Source organism: Scyliorhinus torazame, chromosome 27 (genome assembly GCF_047496885.1).
Source record: "Scyliorhinus torazame isolate Kashiwa2021f chromosome 27, sScyTor2.1, whole genome shotgun sequence".
NCBI classification, from domain to species: Eukaryota; Metazoa; Chordata; class Chondrichthyes; order Carcharhiniformes; family Scyliorhinidae; genus Scyliorhinus; species Scyliorhinus torazame.
Window position 1 is genome coordinate 14,676,096 of NC_092733.1, and position 23,723 is coordinate 14,699,818.

The 23,723-nt window shown below is 48.0% G+C and overlaps 1 protein-coding gene across 2 annotated transcripts in view; it reads left to right on the forward strand.

Moving 5' to 3' along the window:
• Positions 1-7,920, forward strand: part of rab3da (RAB3D, member RAS oncogene family, a) — a 72,423-nt gene extending 64,503 nt beyond the window's left edge. For both annotated transcript variants that reach the window (XM_072490981.1, XM_072490982.1), the window contains exons 4-5: positions 925-1,049; positions 3,591-7,920. In XM_072490981.1, the coding sequence (XP_072347082.1) occupies positions 925-1,049; positions 3,591-3,778 (313 nt within the window). In that variant the 3' untranslated portion in view covers positions 3,779-7,920. The remainder of the gene's footprint in view (positions 1-924; positions 1,050-3,590) is intronic.
• The last annotated feature ends 15,803 nt before the right edge of the window (positions 7,921-23,723 follow it).

The following is a 23,723-nucleotide window of genomic DNA, read 5'->3' on the forward strand; positions in this document are numbered from 1 at the left end:
AAAATCGCTTATTGTCACAAGTAGGCTTCAATGAAGTTACTGTGAAAAGTCCCCAGTCGCCACATTCCGGCGCCTGTTCGGCGAGGCTGGTACGGGAAATTTTCGGGCACCAAACTTTGGGAAATGTCAGGATCCTGGAGAGGGTAGAGGGGAGGATTACAAAGGGTTGGAGAAGCTGGGATTACCCCCTTTAGAGTAGCGGAGGTGAAGGGGCAACTTCCAAGACACATTCAAAGGTTTGTGGGATCTTGATAAAGCAAGTAGTTAGAAATTGTTTCCTCTGGAAAATGGGACAAGAAACAGAGCCCATAGAATCAAAATGATTGCAAAATAATTAGAATCATAGAATCACCACAGTGCAGAAGGAGGCCAATCTCCCTATTGAGTCTGTACTGACCCTCTGAAAGAGCACCCTGCCCAGGCCCATTCACCCGCCCTCTCCCAGTAACCCGACCTAACCTTTTAGACACTAGGGGGCAATCCACGTATCCTGCACATCTTTGGCTGTGGGAGGAAACACACGGGGAGAACGCACAGACTCCACACAGACAGTCACCCGAGGAATTGAACCCGGGTCCCTGGTGCTGTGAGGCAGTAGTGCTGACCACTTGTGCTAGCGTGCCGCACTAGAGGGGAAATGAGGAGAAATTCCTTCACACTGAGGAAGAGGTGGAACTAACTGAAAGCAGATTACATAATCAGCTATAGGTGAAGGGAAATCATTTGCAGATTTTTGGGAGAACAAACTTTGGGATGTGGGGCTAAATTGGACAGCTCTTTCAAGGAGCGCAGTCATGGACAGGGCCGGCGATGCCCTCCTGTAAGGTTCTATGATTGAATCCAACACACAACCCAGGGACGGAGCTGTCACAGTCGCTTTAACAGCGGAGCTTTCATTCTGGTTGATGTCATTGATTCCAACAGGGCTACACAGATCAAAACCTACTCCTGGGACAACGCTCAGGTGATCCTAGTCGCCAATAAATCTGACCTGGAAGATGACCGTGTGGTCCCCACAGAAGATGGAAGGCGGTTGGCTGACGAATTAGGTACACAAAAATACAGATTGTGTCATTTGCCACCTGCATGAGGCGAACAATAATCCTGCAGGTTAGAGTTGGCAGAGCGTCACTGTTTCCCACCCACAATGTGACCCTGTCTGCTGTTGTTTTTTGAGTGCTGGGTGTGTTAGGAATGTATCCAAACTCCAACCTGAGTGTGGAACACTGGAACATAGTCATGATCTTTAATAATGATAATAATAATAATCGTTTATTGTCACAAGTAGGCTTCAATGAAGTTACTGAGAAAAGCATTCCGGCGCCTGTTCGGGAGGCTGGTACGGGAATTGAACCCGTGCTGCTTGCATTGTTCTGCATTGCAAGTCAGCTATTTAGCCCACTGTGCTAAACCAGCCCCTTTAATTGAGTTAACCTGAATTATACAGACCTTTAGTGACTTGGCGGTACAGAACATGAACATTGCTGAGAAGAGAGACATGCTGTCAAAGTTTTTCATCTTGTACTCATCAGGACAAGCACAAGAATGTTAAAATCATCATCTTTATTGTCACAAGGCTAACATTGATACTGCAATAAAGTTGTGCCACCATGCTGCCCACTGTACCATTAAATCTTGGAGCTCCATCGCCTCTGCCAATCAGCGGCAACTTGCCGACCAATCGGTGCCCTTTTCTCCTGTAACATAAACTGTTGTAACCCGGTGATTGTCTAAAACATAACCCTCATTCCCAGTACCGAACTATCAGGGTGAGGGGGGGGGGGGGGTGAAGAGATCAGCTTTCATTGCCATTCTCTCATGTTCATTTTTAAGTCATAAAAGTGAGATTACCATTCATTCCAACATGTAGTTGTTTACCTATATAAGGCCCATTGGGATTTTGTTATGATTGTTGGAGATTTCCTTGTGAGTGGATAATTTGAGACATTGTGTTTAGACTTGGGTGAGCAGACCAGGGGACCTGAGTGGGATACAAATTGTGTAATCAATGGGAGGAGCCAGGTCTGTAGCAGGCCGCTTAGCTTTTAGTCTGTTCGGAGCTTTCAGCTGAGAAGCAGCTTTTGTCAAGAGCTGTCAGGTTAAGCAGTAGTCTGACGTAGACGGTAGGATCTGCAGGCGGTTCCTGTAATGGAGCTCAATCTCTATCTTCAAGCAGTCTTTCCAAGAAATCTCTGTTCAAGTGAACAGCGAGTAACCCTGTGTTCGCGAACTTTATTTACAAGTCATTTTTCACCTGTGAAGGGCTTTGCTTAATTGGACATGGGGAAGGCATAAGTTAGTAGCAAAAGAGGTTTTCTTTTATTTTAAGAATTGCTTAACTGTTGAATGAAGAGCTATTTTCTGTGATGTTAAATGTGTTTAATCCTGTGTTGAGTTAGTTTTAATATTAAAGATGCCTATTGGTCAGTGGAATCGCTCCTGGGGTGAAGTATCCATTCCACACAGTTTTACAAATAAACAAAAAGTGTTTGGGATTCTTGTCCGCTATCCTAACAAATGTTGGCTTCTGGTCCAGGATCTGAACAAGTGCCTTTACGTCCAAAGGAGTTTTTCAGAATTTGACAACCAGTCATCTGAGGAGATAATGAGGACAGCTGACCAAAGACTTGAATCAGTGTTCAGGAGAATGAGAGAGGGGGAGATAGGTTTGGGCGAGGGAATTCCAGATTTTGGGACTCGGCAGCTGAGGGCATGACCATTTATTATCAGTTGATGGGCAGCACAGAGGCACAGTGGGTTAGCCCTGCAGTCTCACAGCACCGAGGTCCCAGGTTCGATCCCGGCTCTGGGTCACTGGCCGTGTGGAGTTTGCACATTCTCCCCGTGTCTGCGTGGGTTTCGCCCCCACAACCCAAAGATGTGCAGGATAAGTGGATTGGCCACGCTAAATTGCCCCTTAATTGGGGGGAAAAAAAATTGGGTACTCTAAATTTATTTTAAAAAACAAAATATTTTTAAAAATATTCAGTTTATTGGTTAAAAGATTTTTTTTCTTTAAAAAAAATTATTATTCTTTTCCCATTAGGGGGCAATTTAGCGTGGCCAATCCACCTACCCTGCACAGCTTTGGGTTGTGGGGCTGAGACCCACACATACACTGGGGAGAATGTGTAAACTCCATACGGACAGTGACCCGATGCCGGGATCGAACCTGAGCGTTCGGCGCCGCGAGGCAGCAGTGCTAACCACTTCGCCATCGTGCCACCCCTGATTGGTTAAAGAATTGAAGATGCACTGGAGGCTGTAATTGGAGGAGGACAGAGGTCTCAAGAGGGTTGTTGGGGCTGGGGAAAGCTCCAGATCTGGAGATAGATTTGAAAATGAAGACAAGGATTTTAATTCCAGGCTGGGCCAGACTGTAGGCAGGCAACGGGAGGGTGACTGAAGATACAGGCGTTAGAGTTTTGGATAAGCTCAAGTTTAAAGGTGCTGCAATGGGACATTAGCCAGACCAGCATTAGCACATTTTGTCACAGTTAGAGGGACATCCAGTTAAGTTGCTGAGGGTGAAATAAGGTTTTATTAATTGGTACTCACTATTGTATTCCTCTTTTTGTCCTGTTCTGCAGGCTTTGAGTTTTTTGAAGCGAGTGCAAAAGAAAATATTAACGTGAAGCAGGTTTTGGAACGCCTAGTCGATATCATCTGCGTGAAGATGTCGGAGAGTCTTGATGTGGACCCCACGCTCATCGGCAACAACAAGAATTCCTCCCTTGCCGAAAACCCTCCGGCACAGCAGAGCAGCTGCCCATGCTAGGAGCCCTGGCGTCTGCCCTCTTACTCTTCCTATATCGCCAACCAGGGAGGATCCGCTAAGAATGGATTTGGGGAAGGGAGTGAAATTAGGCTTCAAAATGTATTTGAGATTGTCAAAGTATATCATTTTTTTTTTTAAATTAAGAACTTGGCCAAACATTTCTATGGATGGTAGACGAGCACCCGCCCATCCAGCTGAGGTATTGCTTTCAACACTCACTCATCCAGGACTTGAGGCAGCTGACGTTGACACTTGGAAATGGAAATTGCTGAATAAAATGGCGCATGTCAACACTGGCCATGGCCAGCCATAGTTGGGAGGGATGTTTCCAAATTGGGAAACTGGGAATTTGAGTCTCTTATGTAGGACTAAAGAATAATTTAAAAAGAAGTGGCCCCAAGTTTGGATTTTCTTTTCAGTTTGGAAGTAAGATGGAGACTTGCTTAAGTCTCCATCTTAAAAGGTTAACCACTGAGCGTGTCGGGATAGCAATGACAGCACCATTTCTTTCTTGGTGTCTTTACAGGTTATTGGTAATCAGTGGCTCAAATGTGTGGATACATGTTGCTGAATGAAACCATCCATTTTCTTCATTACTACCGCATAATCCAAGAAGGAAACCTATAACTGTGCATCTTCTGCCATTATTACAGCCCTGGCATTGATGCAGTGATTAATGTGAAATGTCCACGGCACATTTTGGAATGGTATTTGTATGTGCATGTTGCCAGTTCTCTGCCCTATCTGTATAAATGAATGGTTTTCCGAATTGGTGAGCCGGTGTTTGTTTTGCTCACGTCTGTGCAGTGTGGTTTTGACTTCCATTCACAGTGCAGACCCGCCCGCAGGAAGTGAAGCCCACGTTAGATGGACTCTCCGTGAATGGGCATCATTTCGCTGACTCCTAGCTGCTCTCTACTATGTGACCGAGCCTGTTCTTCTTTGGCTTTTACTGGTGTTCCTTCATGCGTGTCTTGTGTTGAAGGTTACCCCAGCAGGTGTAGTGACAAATCAGAGGCACAATATGTCACTTCTAATTATAAAACCAGCAAAAGAAGCCCGTCCCTTTTGAGTGAATTACATTTACGTTGAATTTACAGGAGAGGCCGTTCGGCCCATCTGGTCTGCTCCACGTGAACCTATCTCGCTCTCTATGTGGTTCTTCTAATTCTTTCTCCTTCAATTGCTTATCTACCCTTATCAGCCATCTCCAGTGCCTCCTATATCTGTTCTCTGATTTGGAGACCAGTGCGCAGTACTCCCAAGCGTGGTCTAGCCAAGGTTAGAGACTAGTGTGATATAGTATTTCAAAACATTTTCAAAGAATTTTAAATTAAATAAACCAAAGAAGGTTTCTAAATGAAATGAAGTGGGCCAAGTCGATGGTAGTGAGAGTGTTTGTAATCCACCCAGGAAGGGTTGCAATTGCCACGTCGGCTTCATACATTCCATGACTCCTCCATGGAAATGTTTTACCAGTTCTTTGTCAGGCTGCGAGAGTAATTCTTTCAGAAGGACTAACTGTCCAAAGAGATTTGATTCCACTGGCTTTGGGGATATCTGTTGTCAAAGTCTCTGTGGTCTTGAGTCCTTCAGACTGAGAGGTTGTCGGTGAATGTTCCTCCCCCTTATTCAAGGGTTGGGGAAGCGATGGGATCACGGTTTGAGTTCCGATTTGCTGATGGTGACATTGTCGCATCGGGAGACTCGGACGTAAGTGGGGAAAATTGATACACTGGTCAGCCAAAATCCAGACTGGCTCAAAACCTGGAATGGGGGAAAATTATTTTTATTTGCTCTTTTTTCAAAGGAGTTGGTTTTAATGGTGCTTGTTTGTTTGTCTTACCCTGGCAGGGTGTCTCTTTGCTTGGCCCTGGGGTGGACTTTGAACCCAGCAGCAGCAGACATCAGTAATGATGCAGTGGTTAGCACTGCTGCCTCACAGCGCCAGGGACCCGGGTTCATTTACGGCCTTGGGCGACTGTGTGGAATTGGTACATCCTCCCCGTGTGTGCATGGGTTTCGTCCGGGTGCTCCGGTTTCCTCCCACAGTCCAAAGATGTGCAGGTTAGGTGGATTGGCCATGCTAGAATTGTCCCTTAGTGTAGGTTAGATTGTGGGGTTACGGGGCTTGGATGTGGTGAACGGAGGAGTGGACATGGGTACAGCGCTCTTTCGAAGGGTCGGTGCAGACTCGATGGGCTGAATAGCAGCCTCCTGCACTGTAGGGATTCTATGATCGTGGACCCCTGCCATTGGGTACCTATTAGTAGTAAAAACGTTTGGAAGATAGCTCAGTCCAGGATAGTTGTCTTCTCATTTACCAGTGGTGTTTTCGCAGGTCTAACTGCCAGTATTACAATATACAACTGTCTTATTTTTCTTCGGAAGTAGGCATCTCTGGCTAGGCCGCCATTTATTTCTCAATCCCTTGTTGCGCCTGAGAAGGAGGTGGCCAGCCATCTTCTTGACATGCTGCAGGTACACCCACAGTGCTGTTAGGGAGGGAATCTGACCCAGCGACAGTGAAGGAATGGCCGAGGGTAGTTCCAAGTCAGGATGGCGAGTATGGCTTGGAGGGGGACTTGCAGACGATGGTGTTCCCATGCGCCTGCTGCCCTTGTCCTTCTAGAAGGTTTGGAAGGTGCTGTCGAAGAAACCTTGGTGCCGCTGCAGCCTTGGTGCCGCTGCAGCCCAAGAGGCTGATTAGCACTAAAAGTCCAGCATTTACGTGGCGTCTTCCATAGGAACTGGAGGACACCATTTTGCCTGTTCTGCTGCTGTTCAATGATCATGGCTGACCTGAAACCTAACTCCATTCTCCGGGTAAAGCCATCTCACCTGATGGATCCCCAATGGATTTATTAATAACTATCTGGTATTATAACCCCATATTTGGTATAGTTTCTGTGCCTTTCACATTCACTGACCCAGGCACCTTTGGAGGCTGACACAATTGGGGAATTAAGTGGAATTAATTAAGTGGAATAACCAAATGTCAAATGAGATTCAATGAAGTCCAGGTGCCGGTTACTAAAGAAATAAATTCTTCTTGCCACAAAGAGTTTTCTGCCCAAATTTCTCTTGCCGCTGAAGCCTGGAGGGAGGAATGTTCCAGAATGAACAATCCCGTTGCCTTGCTGTGCTGTTTTCAAGCCTGGTTTACAGTTCTGTAGCCAAAGACCAGTCTGTCTTCTGCACGACGTAAACATTGTGAGGTGATGGCGAACGTTTCTTCAAGTATTGATTTTTTTTTTTTTTTTTAATTAAAATTCTGGTCCTGAGTTCAGCTGTTGGGCATCCTGATGTCGGAACCAAATGTGTTTGAGGGAAGTGACCTTTTGGGTTCTCCAAATGATGGCTACTGAGATGGGGCCAGCGAGCGATGGATACCCCTTCACGGCCATGTTATTATCCTTCAGGTGTTTCGAGCACCGCATAGCAATAGTGTTATTAGTGCCTGAAGTTGGGTGTTGGCCTCGCCAGGGAAGAGTTGGGGCTCTTGATTGACGGTTTTCTTCCAATTAGAACCTCGATGGGAAACAAATTGATCTACTTGTCGCTGCAATGTTGTCCCAAGTGTTGAAGACATCGGTCAAGTCCATTGGATGACGTAGGACCTCGGACGAAACCGGGTTGGCGCAATGGGGCCTATGACAAAATCGGGGTGTTAGATTTGCACAACATTGCAAGGTTCGTTTTGGGGGGGTGGGGAATAGCTGATTCACATTTGCGTTACCTTATCTGGCAGAGGAGATCTTAGTAAAAGCAGGAATTGGCTGTAAAACAAACTCGTATAGTGAGAAGAACCAGGTTTTCTTTGCATGGACCTGTGCTATACGTATAAGAGCTATAAATTATATATCTAATGAACCAAGTTGTGCAAGAGTATTTCCGTGTTGCTTTCGAATGATAATTTTGGACCTTTTTGCGCCAGATTTGGGTGGAGGAGGGGAGGAAGGCTACAAATGGAAGATAAAAAGGCACGAGGATTGTCAACTTTTCCATCTTGTCTTGTATGTGCACTTTTTGTTGAGCCCACAGAAGTAACCATCTTGTTTGTATAGAACATTTACTGTGTGTTTAATGTTGGAAAAAAAGATTAAGTCAAAAAATAAAGATTAATATTCAAATTGCAAGAATTCAGTTTGTATTTTTGTTGCTCAAACGTCAATAAGATTGGGAGCGAGGAAGGGGGGGGGATACAGCGTCCTCGGGACAGGCCAAAGTGCTCAACGGCTAGAAAATACTTTCGAGTGTCGTTGCCGTCAGAAATGCGGCGGCCAATTTGTGCACAGTAAGATCCCACAAACAATGCGATAGCGAGCAGAGCTATTGGTTTTCGTCATGCTGGATGGGGTAAGAAATATGCAGCCGATCTAATGGCAATCTAGTCAGTCTGTCGGTGTTGCCTCACTGGGGGTTAGCTTTCCCATTCATCCAGTTATTCACGTTTATCTAAGTCTGCGTGGGTCTCGCCCCACAACCCAAAGATAGGGTAGGAGGATTGGCCACGCTACATTGCCCCTTAATTGGGGGGGGGAAAAAAATTGGGTGCTCTAAATTTCTAATTTAGAGAAAAGAAATATTTGGGCAGCACGGCGGCACAGTGGTTAGCACTGCGCTGAGGTCCCGGGTTCGATCCCGGCTCTGGGTCACAGTCCGTGTGGAGTTTGCACATTCTCCCCGTGTTTGCGTGGGTTTCGCCCCCACAACTCAAAGATGTGCAGGGTAGGTGGATTGAACATGCTAAAATTGCCCCTTAATTGGAAAAAATTAATTGGGTACACTAAATTTATCCAAGTCCCATTTATATGTCCTGAGTGATTTGGCTTATCGACTTGCGCATGGTAACACAGAACAAATCTTTCGTGAAAAATGTACTTCCTTCATTTCACTTGGGTTCCAATAAGAGACATGACTGCGAGATTCTCCCATTTCAAGCCAGGCCATGCATGCTTCCTCCAGACATGCTATCCTATATAAACATGATTTGCCCCACCACGACCTCATTCCTCACACAGCCAAGGGTTGTTCTGGTTATCCAGTATTCAACCCAATGTTGGGCCTCGGGCCTCGCTCACCACCTAGACTGCGACCAGTGTTTGTACCCCCTGGAAAAAAAAAATGGGCCTCTGTGAATTTCTAAAGTGGTGCACTCAGACGGAAACAGGCTCTGTCTGGGGTCACTTGAAGAAACGGCCTGTTTGGTTGAGACTACAGGAGACTGATGCTTGCAAAGCAGAACCTTGGTAAGGATCAATATTTTCAATGGGGGTGGTGCAGGAAGAAAAGTTGACAGAGGGGTAGTAAGTGACTCAGTTTACTTTTTGAGATTAAATCAAAGAGTTTCCATTAGCTCTGATTGTGACGCAGTTCCTGTAATGAATCACTCTGTGATTCACTATCCCCCTAGGATGGGAACTTAAGTGATGCGTCATGCGTTTATCAAGGCAGAATCAAGCTCAGCCCCACCAAAGAGATATTGCTCATTGCCACTCGGTTGTCCTTTCTGGCTAGGATTGGGAGGAGTTGTCACAGTAGTGCCATCTGGCTAAGTGACCAAAGGAATGGGTGCTTGAGAGGCAGTGACAGAACTAGGAGGGGGAGGGGAGGCGGGGGTGGGAGGGGAGGTGGGGGGTGGGGGGGGGGTGGAATTACTCGCGTTAGATGGGGTTGCAGGAATAAAGATGGGAAGAGGCTTTGGCTGGGCACGGCCACCAGCGCAGAACAACTTGTTTAATGGCCTGTTGGGGTGGCACAATGGTTAGCATTGCTGCCTCACAGCTCCAGGGTCCCAGGTTCGATTCCCAGCTTGGGTCAGTCTGTGCGGAGTCTGCACGTTCTCCCCGTGTCTGCACGGATTTCCTCCGCTTTCCTCCCACAAGCCCCGAAAGCCGTGCTTGTTAGGTGAATTGGACATTCTGAATTCTCCCTCTGTGCACCCGAATAGGCGCCAGAGTGTGGCGACTCGGGGATTTTCACAGTAACCTCATTGCAGTGATAATGCAAGCCTACCTGTGACACGAATAAAGATTATTATTATTAGGTATGAGTTACGGATACATTGGCCGGAATTTTCTGGCTGTTCCCGCCGGTGCGATCTCCCCGTCCTGCCGACAGTGAACCCCCCGCCGAGGAGGGTGGAGAGGTGGTCCATGACCTGGGTTGGAGTTTGCGAATCTCTCAGTCACGTGTCTTATTGGAACACGAGTGAAATGAAGGAAGTTGGAAGCACAATTTTCACGAAGGTGTGTTATTCGATGGGATGAGCACAGTAAGAAGTCTTACACCAGGTTAAAGTCCAACAGGTTTGTTTCGATATCACTAGCTTTCGGAGCGCTGCTCCTTCCTCCGGTGACTCTGTGCTCACCCCAGTCCAACGCCGGCATCTCCACATCATTCTATGGGATGCTTTACCATGTGTCACTCAAAGCCTAATCAATCAGGACATATAGGGTGGGATTCTATGGACGCACTCACCCGGTGACCGGAAATTCCTGCTCGAGGTCAACGGACCATTACACGGGCCCCGTCCCATCCCTGGCGATCTTGTAGCGGGCACGGCCAAAGAATCCAGCCCATATATCACTGTGCAATAGGAGGCCATTCGGCCCATCGGGTCTGCACTACCCTCCGAAAGAGCACCCTACCTAAACCTCCAGAAGTATGAATAATGGGACAAAGTTCCAGTGAAAGCACATGGGAACCCCAGTGGGTAGCCACCACCAGACTGACTAGAATCTGTTGGCAGCGACGGGACCAGGAACTCCTGCCACCAGACAATTGCAGGCCACCTCCGCCGTCACGAGACATGTGGCAGGAAGTGCGGAGAATCCCACCTGTCTGAGAGCTGGTTAGTGTTTTGTAGTAGACCTTTTCATGCGGAAGAATGTGTGGAAATCATTTTTTTTAAAACAAGGACTCGCATTTATTTAGCCCCTTTCTAGGCCTCCAGGCTTTACTGCAAATGAAGAGCTGTGATTGAAATGAAAGGCGTCACAGTTCCAGACGACCATAGGCTGCTGTCCCCTTTGAGAGAGAGAGAGAGGGCTGACTGGTGGCGTTTTAACCTGAGGGTCACCACATCTCAGGCAAAGGTCAAGGTTGAGAAGGCAGGAATTGAGCCCACGCTGTAACTCCGTAACGCTAACCTGCTGTCCAGTCAACGGAGCTAACCGAGTTCCTATGAAGACGTGTCGTCACTGGTGTAAAGTCAGAAACATGACAGCCAATTTGCGCCCAGCAAGCTCCAACAAACAGCGATGCGATAATGATCAGAATATCTATTTTCATAATATTGGCTGAAATTTTTTTTTCTTCAAAATTCCATCACAGGAAAGAACTCCGTACACTGTCTCACCTGAACAGCTGTTCCTCCAACAGCACGAGGGTTGCCAACTGTATTGCTGGAGGTTATATCATTTGAGTTGGAACTAATCATGAGTCAATGGGCGAGATTCAAATTATTGGGAACAAGGTCCCACAGCGAGTGTGTTTAGCCGCGTGTTTCCCGGCCCTTGCAGCGCCAAGGAACAGCGCTGACTCGCGTTGTATAAGGGGCCTCAATGGGGAACACACGGCCCAGGCTGCACATAGCCCTGTTTTGCAAACTGAGGAGCTCCACTCGCTGGAACTCCCCAGTGTAGCGAGAGATCGGGACACCATTTTTTTTTTTTAATAAATATTTTATTGAAAATTTTTGGTCAACCAACACAGTACATTGTGCATCCCTTACACAACATTATAACAATACAGATAATAATGACCTTTTTTATATAAACAAAAAACAACAAATAAATAAATATTAAATAACAAAAATGAAAACTAGCCCTAATTGGCAACTGCCTTGTCACGGGCTATACCCCCCCCCCCCCCCCACCCCCCCCCCCCCCACCCCCATCCCTCCCCCCCCCCCCCCTCCCAAGTCCTGGGCTGCTGCTGCTGCCTTCTTTTTCCCCCATCTATCTCTCCGCAAGATATTCGACGAACGGTTGCCACCGCCTGGTGAACCCTTGAGCCGACCCCCTTAGGACGAACTTAATCCGCTCTAGCTTTATGAACCCCGCCATATCATTTATCCAGGTCTCCACCCCCGGGGGCTTGGCTTCTTTCCACATTAGCAATATCCTGCGCCGGGCTACTAGGGACGCAAAGGCCAAAACATCGGCCTCTCTCGCCTCCTTCACTCCCGGCTCTTGTACAACCCCAAATATAGCCAACCCCCAGCTTGGTTCGACCCGGACTCCTACTACTTTTGAAAGCGCCTTTGTCACCCCCACACAAAACCCCTGTAGTGCCGGGCATGACCAAAACATATGGGTATGATTCGCTGGGCTTCTCGAGCACCTCGCACACCTATCCTCCACCGCAAAAAATTTACTGAGCCGTGTTCCAGTCATATGTGCCCTGTGTAATACCTTAAACTGAATCAGGCTTAGCCTGGCGCACGAGGACGACGAGTTTACCCTGTTTAGGGCATCTGCCCACAGCCCCTCCTCGATCTCCTCCCCTAGCTCTTCTTCCCATTTCCCTTTTAGTTCGTCCACCATAGTCTCCCCTTCGTCCCTCATTTCCCTATATATATCCGACACCTTACCATCCCCCACCCATTTCTTTGAGATGACTCTGTCCTGCACCTCTTGTGTCGGGAGCTGCGGGAATTCCCTCACCTGTTGCCTCGCAAAAGCCCTCAATTGCATGTACCTGAATGCATTCCCTTGGGGCAACCCATATTTCTCGGTCAGCGCTCCCAGACTTGCGAACTTCCCATCCACAAATAGATCTTTCAGTTGCGTTATTCCTGCTCTTTGCCACATTCCATATCCCCCATCCATTCCCCCCGGGGCAAACCTATGGTTGTTTCTTATCGGGGACCCCCCCAATGCTCCGGTCTTTCCCCTATGTCGTCTCCACTGTCCCCAAATCTTCAGTGTAGCTACCACCACCGGGCTCGTGGTGTAGTTACTCGGTGAGAACGGCAATGGGTCTGTCACCATAGCCTGCAGGCTGGTCCCCCTACAGGACGCCCTCTCTAATCTCTTCCACGCCGCTCCCTCCTCCTCTCCCATCCACTTACTCACCATTGAAATATTAGCGGCCCAATAATACTCACTTAGGCTCGGTAGTGCCAGCCCCCCCCTATCCCTGCTACGCTGTAAGAATCCCTTCCTCACTCTCGGGGTCTTCCCGGCCCACACAAAACCCATGATGCTCTTTTCTATCCTTTTAAAAAAAGCCTTCGTGATCACCACCGGGAGGCACTGAAACACAAAGAGGAATCTCGGGAGGACCACCATCTTAACCGCCTGCACCCTCCCTGCCATTGACAGTGCTACCATATCCCATCTCTTGAAATCTTCCTCCATCTGTTCCACCAACCGCGTTAAATTTAGCCTGTGCAATGTGCCCCAATTCTTAGCTATCTGGATCCCCAGGTAACGAAAGTCTCTTGTTACCTTCCTCAACGGTAGGTCTTCTATTTCTCTACTCTGCTCCCCTGGATGCACCACAAACAGCTCACTCTTCCCCATGTTCAATTTATACCCTGAAAAATCCCCAAACTCCCCAAGTATCCGCATTATTTCTGGCATCCCCTCCGCCGGATCCGCCACATATAGTAGCAGATCATCCGCATATAAAGATACCCGGTGTTCTTCTCCTCCCCTAAGTATTGCCCTCCATCTCTTGGAACCTCTCAGCGCTATCGCCAGGGGCTCAATCGCCAGTGCAAACAGTAATGGGGACAGAGGACATCCCTGCCTTGTCCCTCTATGGAGCCGAAAATATGCCGAACCCCGCCCATTCGTGACCACACTCGCCACTGGGGCCCTATACAACAGCTGCACCCATCTAACATACCCCTCTCCAAAACCAAATCTCCTCAACACCTCACACAGATAATCCCATTCCACTCTATCAAATGCTTTCTCGGCATCCATCGCCACTACTATCTCCGTTTCACCCTCTGGTGGGGCCATCATCATTACCCCTAACAGCCTCCGTATATTCGTGTTCAGCTGTCTCCCCTTCACAAACCCAGTTTGGTCCTCGTGAACCACCCCCGGGACACATTCCTCTATTCTCATTGCCATTACCTTGGCCAGGACCTTGGCATCCACATTTAGGAGGGAAATTGGTCTGTAGGACCCGCATTGTAGCGGATCCTTTTCCTTCTTTAAGAGAAGCTATATCGTTGCTTCAGACATATTCGGGGGCAGTTGTCCCCTTTCCTTTGCCTCGTTAAAGGTCCTCGTCAGTACCGGGGCGAGCAAGTCCAAATATTTTCTGTAAAATTCAACTGGGAATCCGTCCGGTCCCGGGGCCTTTCCCGTCTGCATGTTCCTAATTCCTTTCACCACTTCTTCTACCGTGATCTGTGCTCCCAGTCCCACCCTTTCCTGCTCTTCCACCTTGGGAATTTCCAGCCGATCCAAAAAATCCATCATTCTCTCCCTCCCATCCGGGGGTTGAGCTTCGTACAATTTTTTATAAAATGTCTTGAACACTTCATTCACTCTCTCCGCTCCCCGCTCCATCTCTCCTTCCTCATCCCTCACTCCCCCTATTTCCCTCGCTGCTCCCCTTTTCCTCAATTGGTGTGCCAGCAATCTGCTCGCCTTCTCCCCATATTCATACTGTACACCCTGCGCCTTCCTCCATTGTGCCTCTGCAGTGCCTGTAGTCAGCAAGTCAAATTCCACATGCAGCCTTTGCCTTTCCCTGTACAGTCCCTCCTCCGGTGCTTCCGCATATTGTCTGTCCATCCTCAAAAGTTCTTGCAGCAACCGCTCCCGTTCCTTACTCTCCTGCTTCCCTTTATGTGCCCTTATTGATATCAGCTCCCCCCTAACCACCGCTTTCACCGCCTCCCAGACCACTCCCACCTGAACCTCCCCATTGTCATTGAGTTCCAAGTACTTTTCAATACATCCCCTCACCCTTAGGCACACCCCCTCATCCGCCATTAGTCCCATGTCCATTCTCCAGGGTGGGCGCCCTCCTGTTTCCTCCCCTATCTCCAAGTCTACCCAGTGTGGAGCATGATCCGAAATGGCTATAGCCGTATATTCCGTTCCCCTCACCTTCGGGATCAATGCCCTACCCAACACAAAAAAGTCTATGCGCGAATAGACTTTATGGACATAGGAGAAAAACGAGAACTCCTTACTCCTGGGTCTACTGAATCTCCACGGGTCCACACCTCCCATCTGCTCCATAAAATCCTTAAGCACCTTGGCTGCTGCCGGCCTCCTACCAGTCCTGGACTTCGACCTATCCAGCCTTGGTTCCAACACCGTGTTAAAGTCTCCCCCCATTATCAGCTTTCCCGTCTCTAGGTCCGGGATGCGTCCTAGCATTCGCCTCATAAAGTTGGCATCACCCCAGTTCGGGGCATACACGTTTACCAAAACCACCATCTCTCCCTGTAATTTGCCACTCACCATCACGTATCTGCCCCCGTTATCCGCCACTATAGTCTTTGCCTCAAACATTACCCGCTTCCCCACTAATATAGCCACCCCCCTGTTTTTCGCATCCAGCCCCGAATGGAACACCTGCCCCACCCATCCTTTGCGCAGCCTAACCTGGTCTATCAGTTTCAGGTGCGTTTCCTGTAACATAACCATATCTGCTTTAAGTTTCTTCAGGTGTGCGAGTACTCGTGCCCTCTTTATCGGCCCGTTGAGCCCTCTCACGTTCCACGTGATCAGCCGAGTTGGGGGGCTTCCCACCCCCCCCCCCCTTGCCGGTTAGCCATCAGCTTTTTCCAGCTTCTCACCCAGTTCCCACGCAGCTGTATCTCCCCCAGGCGGTGCCCCCCCGCCCATCCTCTCCCGTACCCACTCCCCCCTTTCCCCAGCAGCAGCAACCCAGTAATTCCCCCCTCCCACCCCCCCCCCCCCCCGCTAGACCCCCCGCTAGCGTAATTACTCCCCCCATGTTGCTCCCAGAAGTCAGCAAACTCTGGCTGACCTCGGCTTCCCCCCGTGACCACGGCTCGCACCGTGCGACGCCCCCTCCTTCCTGCTTCTCTATTCCCGCCATAATTATCATAGCGCGGGAACCAAGCCCGCGCCTCTCCCTCGGCCCCGCCTCCCATGGCCAACGCCCCATCTCCTCTCCCTCCCCACCTCCCCCCACCACCACCTGTGGGAGAAAGAAAAGTTACCATACCGCAGGATTAGAACATAAAACCCCTCTTCGCCCCCCCCATTCGCCCCACCACTTTGTCCAAACGTTCTTTTTCATAATCCACTCATTCCAGTTTTTCTTCTACAATAAAAGTCCACGCTTCATCCGCCGTCTCAAAGTAGTGGTGCCTCCCTTCATATGTGACCCACAGTCTTGCCGGTTGCAGCATTCCAAATTTTATCTTCCTTTTGTGAAGTACCGCCTTGGCCCGATTAAAGCTCGCCCTCCTTCTCGCCACCTCCGCACTCCAGTCTTGATAAACGCGGATTACCGCGTTCTCCCATTTACTGCACCGAGTTTTCTTCGCCCATCTAAGGACCATTTCTCTATCCTTAAAACGGAGGAATCTCACCACTATGGCTCTGGGAGTTTCTCCTGCTCTCGGTCCTCGCACCATAACTCGGTACGCTCCCTCCACCTCCAACGGACCCGTCGGGGCCTCCGCTCCCATTAACGAGTGCAGCATCGTGCTCACATATGCCCCGACGTCCGCCCCCTCCACACCTTCAGGAAGGCCAAGAATCCTCAGGTTGTTCCTCCTTGCGTTGTTTTCCAGTGCCTCCAACCTCTCCACACATCGTTTCTGGTGTGCCTCCTGTATCTCCGACTTCACCACCAGGCCCTGTATATCGTTCTCATTCTCGGCTGCTTTCGCCTTCACGACCCGAAGCTCCTGCTCCTGGGTCTTTTGTTCCTCTTTCAGCCCTTCGATCGCCTGTAGTATCGGGGCCAACAACTCTTTCTTCATTTCCTTTTTTATCTCCTCCACGCAGCATTTCAAGAACTCTTGTTGTTCAGGGCCCCATATAAAACTGCCACCTTCCGACGCTATCTTGGTTTTTGCTTGCCTTCCTTGCCGTTGTTCCAAAGGATCCGCTGCAATCCGGCCACTTTCCTCTCCTTTTTCCATACGTGTCCAGGGGGAACACCCTCCTAGTTTACCGCACGGTGTTTTTAGCCGTTAAAATTGCCGTTGGGGCTCCTATCAAGAGCCCAAAAGTCCGTTCCACCGGGAGCTGCCGAAACGTGCGACTTAGCTGGTCATCGCCGCACCCGGAAGTCCGGGACACCATTTTTAAATAGCGCCCCGACCTCCGAGGCCCCCAATGCAATCCCCAAGCCCCCAGCACAAATGCACTGTGCGAGCGTCCTCCCCACAACACCCCGGCACAGGGCACCCCCAGCCCAATTGTGCATGCACAAAAAATTCCAGCTTGGCACCGCCAACCTGGCAATTCTCCTGTCAGTGCCACCTGGGCACCAATCTCCTGGAAGACCCCCACACATACCACTTCATCTGGTTCCCATTTGTGGCGACCCATGCTGAACAGTGTTTGTCCGAGGTCTCTGAGGCAAAGGGATTGAATCCCACGCCCCGGCTACCTCGTGAATCTACACATTAAAGTCAGATTAACTGTCTCGTAATATGCAGATTTTCCAAAATGGCCGGGATTTACATTGCAACGTATCATAAGATTGCGTTAGATCTCACAAAGCGTTGCGAGCCGGGTAGATCCCGGGAGCGGTGTCTCCCGGCCTTTATGAGCCATGCTGCGCTGCGGCGAGCTGACATTCAGGTGCAGCGTGGCAATCGGATCGCGCCCATTAACTTTCGGAGGGGAGGGGGCGACAATCAAGATTCAAGGCTCCAACGTCTGGAGATATAATAGAAGCAAAATGCTGCAGGTGCTGGAAACCTGAAAGAAAAACAGGCGGTGCTGGAAATACCCAACAGGCCTGGTCGCAACTGGTGGTGGGCAAAGCAGGGTTAATGTTTTGAGTTGAACAGGATTCTTCCTTCAGAACTGGGAAATGGATCTAGGACTTTAGCACCATCTAGTGGTAAACTCAGGACCTGCTCCTGCATTTTCTCGATCCTGCACGATGCTGGATCTCTTGCATTGGTGTACACACATAAAATATTCTTGTAAACCTCAATGAAAGGGAAAACCTGGGATATAGTCCTGCACAATTCTTAGTCATGGTCATACTTTCTCGACAAATGCCATCATTATTTTGGCACTGCGGAGGCGGTGCTGTTGGTGTTAATGTCACTGGACTAATAATCCTGGGTTCCAGTCACACCACGGCAGATGGTGAAATTTTAATTAAATAAAAACCTGAAACGACTGTCGTTAAAAAAACCATCCGGTTCACGAATGTCCTTCAGTGAAGGAAATCTGCCATCCTTACCCGGTCTGGCCTACATGTGACTCCAGATCAACAGCAATTCTTTGACTGGTAAATACCCCTCTGAAATAGCCTAGCAAGCCACAGTTCAAGTGCAATTAGGGATGGGCAATAAATGCTGGCCCAGCCAGCAACGCCCACATCCAACGAATTAAAAATATATATTTTAAACAAATAAAACCAATTTTGTCAAACATTACATTTTTGGGGGTCAGCCGAGTATCTGACATACAGAAGTTAATTTTCGCACTGTCGTCAAGGAAAGATCCCGAGGAAAATATTTTTGTTTCAGATGTCACTCCTGGTCTTATGGAGAATTACGTCAAACCTTTTTGCATCTTTATTTCTCCTTCGCGCTGGCTTATTTTGCTTAAGATCTTTGGGCCAAGTTTTCAAAAGGGCTGCTTTTAATGCAGGTGGCGGCAAAATAGTTAGCACTGCTGCCTCATAGCGCCAGGGACCCGGGTTCAATTCCGACCTTGGGTGACTGTGCAGAGTTTGCACGTTCTCCCCCCCCGTGTCTGCGTGGGTTTCCTCTGGGAGCTCCGGTTTCCTCCCACGGTCCAAAGATGGGCAGGTTAGGTGGATTGGCCATGCTAAATTGCCCCTTAGGGTGGGGATACTGGAATAGGGTGGGGGTGGGGGGTGGGCCTAGGTAGGGCGGTCTTTCGAAGGGTCGGTGCAGACTCGATAAGCCAAATGGCCTGCTTTTGCACTCTAGGGATTCTTTGATAGGTGTGTTGTCCAGGAGTCAAGGGTCAAGAAGAAACTCGTCAGAAGTATATAAATCAAGACGGTACTTCTTTGAAGAATGGGCATCTTGGCAGTTGACTGTGTTAACTAACTAACAAGATATGAAGAATGAATCTTTTTCACTTTCCTCCAAATACTTTCATCAGGGTATATATAGGCTAGGTGAGTGGGCAAAGATTTAGCAGATTGAGTAAAATGCGAGGTTGTCCAATTTGGCTGATAGAACAGAAATTCAGACTGTTACTTGAAGGGAGAAAGATTGCAGAAAGCTGCAGTGCAGGCATCCTTGTACATGAATCACAAAACGTTAACACGAACGTACAGCAATTAGGAAGGCAAATTGAATGTTAACCTTTATAATAATAATCTTTATTATTGTCACAAGTAGGCTTACATTAACACTGCAACGAAGTTACTGTGAAAATCCCCTAGTCGCCACACTCCGGCGCCTGTTCGGGTACAGAGAGAGAGAATTCAGAATGTCCAATTCACCGAACAAGCAGGTCTTTCGGGACTTGTGGGGGGGAAACCCACGCAGACGGGGGAGAACGTGCGGACTCCGCACAGTGACCCAAGCCGGGAATCGAACCCGGGTCCCTGGCGCTGTGAAGCAACAGTGCTAACAACTGTGCTACCGTGCCACCCTTTGTTGCAAGGGGAATGAAAGTAGGGAAGTTCTGCAACAGCTGTGCAGGGCAGTGGCGAGACTGTATCTGAATCACAGCGTACAGCTTTGGTCTCATTTATTTATGCTGGAAGCAGTTCAGAGAGATTTATTGAGCTGATTCATAGCTACAACGGAACATAAGGTTTGGGCACAGGATTAAGGGCACATTCGACCCTTGCAGCCTGCATTGCCAACTGATAAGATCATGGGATTTAAGGGTTGTCACATGAGAAAAGGCTGAGCAGGTTTGGGCCAAAACTCATCGGAGTTCAGGAAAAGTAGAGGTGATAATATCGTAATAAATAAGATTCGGGGGGGGGTGGGGAGGTGGAGGTGGCAGGAATGCTTGGCACGGTGGCACAGTGGTTAGCACTGTTGCCTCACAGCTTCAGGGATCCGGGTTCAATTCCAACCTTGGGTGACTGTCTGTGTGGAGTTTGCACTTTCTCCCCGTGTCTGTGTGTGTTTCCTCCGGGTGCTCCGATTTCCTCCCACAGTCCAAAAAGTGCAGGTTGGGTGGATTGCAGCAGTGTCTGAAGATAATGAACTTCACCGCACATGAATGCAGCAAATGTTGCAATCGCTGAGCCTGACAGCAGGGTGAAGCAAGAGTCTGTTAACTAGGGCGAGTATGCATTGTGCAGCGGGAGCACTTTCGATGACTGTACCTGCAGTTCATTATCACCTGGATTCACTATCTGCAAAGCTTTGTTCTTCCTGTATTTGCAAAATTATTGCCTTTGTCACTCACTTCGCTTTCCTGCCGGGCTTTGAGAAAGGGACCAAAATCTCCATTCCGGTACATGTCTGTCCAAGTCCTGCTATCAGCTTACCTTGAATGTATCTTCACAGCTAACAGTGAGAGGAGCCAAAGGAAGGAGTGTGTCATGATATGCAAACATGCAACCAATGAACACTCAGAATAGGACACAGCCAATGGGCAGTCAGGACAGTCAAAGGTGGCATAACCACAAGGGGGCACGCCATAAACACTATAAAAGGGATGAGGCACTCACACCCTGCCTCTTTCCACAGACATCTAGAGAGTTAGACAGGGTTGATCAGCAGCATCACACCCCAGCACGTGGCTTAGAGCGAGCTGCTACAGTTAGACTGAGTTACTACAGTTAGATTAGCAGAGTCAAACTCATTTGAGAACTGTGTTAATAGTTCAATAAACACGTTGAACTCATTTCAGAGTCTGGAGCATCCTTTAGTTAAGACTGCATCAAGTAGCAGCCTGCGTTATCCGAAGCAACATAACGCAACAGAGTGGTTCTACTTTACCAGCACCGCCTCCTGCTGCTGTTCAGAGGATTTTCTTCCTCTTTCTAGGAAAATAGTCAAAGCCAGACCCGGAGACACGTTGGGGGAAATTCCTATCCGACTGTCCTCTGTTTCACTGTTTGTTGCAGAAATACTGGCTTTTCCCCTTATTTGGAATCATGGACGGTTGACGGCACAGAAAGAGGCCATTTGGCCCATCAAGTGTGTGCAGGTTGAAGAATGAGTCACCACCCAGCCAAATCCCACTTTCCAGCATTTGGTCTGTGATGCGCAATCAATTACTCTCAAGACAAGGTGAGGCATAACCAATAGGCTTTAATCCGCTAGAACTCTTCCCCAGCAGCTTCGATACAGAAAGTGAAGGCTGCTGGGACAGCATCGGTTCTTATACTCCGCTTCTCAGGGCGGAGCTATGTACATCAGCCAATGGTAGACTCCTGGGTCTAACCAATGGTCATCCACCTCTCAGGTACCGCAATACCTGGTATTACCAGTCTGCAGGTTACGCCACTTCGAGTGGACATCCAGACACCTGTTAAACGAGCTGAGGGCCTCTGCCTCAACTACCCTTTCAAGACAGTGAGTTCCAGACCCCCACAACCCTGAGTGAAAAAGGTTTTCTTCATCTCTGCTCTCATCTTTCTACCAATCACTTTAAATATAGTCACTGACCTCTCCGCCCTTCCCATCCACTCTATCCAGGCCCCATCTCAATTGCATCTCCCCTCAACCTCGTCAGTTCCAAGAAGCCTCCCCAATCTTTCCCCACACCTGCATTTCTCCAGTCAATAAAATTACGCCTGAATAAAAAGTGATGGTGATATTAACTGAGAAATAGAGAAAAAAAAATTGTCTCTGCAACCGGGAAGAAGCCTCATCTCCCTGAGGAGCTGCTGAGGGGAGTACTTTGGAAGTTGGCACCAGATCTGTAATTAGGCTGCACTTAAAATGTCTTGAATAAAATAACCACCACTCTGGTGCCATATGCTTTGCTAAAGAAGAGCGGAAGTACTTTTGATCCCAGCTTTACCGGGTTTCTTGGTAGGAAAACCAACATCCCATGAGGTTTATTGGATCCCAATGCAATTCTGGCACTGGAACATTCAGTTATCATTACGTGCAACCCTTTCCAGTGGAACAGGTGGATGCCCCATTCTCGCTGCCCAACCCCTGCATCATACAAGGAAATTTTCTCCGCCATCTGTAATAGAGGACCGTTTACCAAGGGTCAATTATTTCAGTTACTATTCCATTCGGCTGTTACTTCAGAACTAAGCTAGTGCTTGCACACACCTCGACACTGAGGTGAAGAGAATACACACTAATGGATACCTGTAGATGTTCATAATGCGGAGCAGAAGAGTGACATGAGTGCCGTTTTGACATCATGAATGACAGAGGGTGCAGCTACCACTTCAAGTCCTGCCCAGGCAGATCTGTTCACAATGCTCAACTTTTAGCTGGCTGAAGGCTAAATCACTTAGAAGCTGCACACATGATAAATACTCTCTTCCAACAGTTAGAAATGGAAATGTTAAGCAAGGAAGAACATGCTTTCTCAACATTTAAACTGATAGCTCAAAGGTTAAAAAAGTGTCCTTAGGCTCCCTGAGCATTTATAAACCTGTTTTAATACCACACACCATGTTTAAAAAAAAATAATCTTTATTGTCACAAGTAGGCTTACATTAACACTGCAATGAAGTTACTGTGAAAAGCCCCTAGTCGCCACACTCCGGCGCCTGTTCGGGTACACAGAGGGAGAATTCAGAATGTCCAAATTACCCAACAGCGCGTCTTTCGGGACTTGTGGGAGGAAACCTGAGCACCCGGAGGAAACACACGCAGACACGGGGAGAACGTGCAGACTCCACACAGACAGTGGCCCAAGCCGGGAATTGAACCTGGGATTCTTGCGCTGTGAAGCCACAGTGCTAACCACTGTGCTACCGAGCCGCCCAATGGTGTCCAATCAAAGCGGTGCATCACCAACCTACTTGCTTCACTTTGGAGTCAAGATATGCCCTGATTCTGTGTTTGTATTAAAACTAACACAAATAAGGCGGGATTCTCCATTATTCATTCACATGATGTCAACATTTATTGCCATTTTGATGATTGTGATTCCACTGGCATCCTGTCCTGTGGTAAGTAAAGGAAGCTTATGCAGAAGAATAAATGTATTTTTCTGCTTTTGCATCTAATCCTCTTACAGTGACCAAAGGTGTCATAACCACAGCTGCAGAAAAGCAGTCTTAACTGTAACAGATGAGTATTCCCATTTTCTACCCCTTTGACCATGCATGAAAATTCTCAGCAGCTGTCACGAGACTGAGCATCATCTTCCTGTCTGTGCTGAGTTTAAAACCAAGGTCTGTGGTAAATGGCTAATGTAGTTTAACACAAAAGAATGTTACCTCTTTCAAGGAGGATCTTTTTGTGAAACCGTTTATGTATCCCAGCTATAAATAACCGAGGGAGGAAATCTAAATTGTTGATTTAAAAAAATATTTTCTCATTTTCATAAATTCTGCGATGGATAGACAGACCACAATTTTGAAGATGATCTTATGTTTCACGGTTTAAAGTCTTGAATTATGATCGAAATACATTTCAAATCAAAAAAGTCTATTCCAATCACAGTCCCAGACATTTAACCCTGCGAAAGTTAGAAAATTGTGACCGTGAACTCACATCTTTGTACGAACCTCCGAGTTAAAAGCAATCTAAATTATTGATGAAAAATAAAATGCATTGTGATTTAAGGCTGAAATCAAACAATTACATTTTATTAGAAAATGCTTTCTGTATGAAATCAAAATTAGTGTTTTGCTAAAACGGTAGTATATTTAT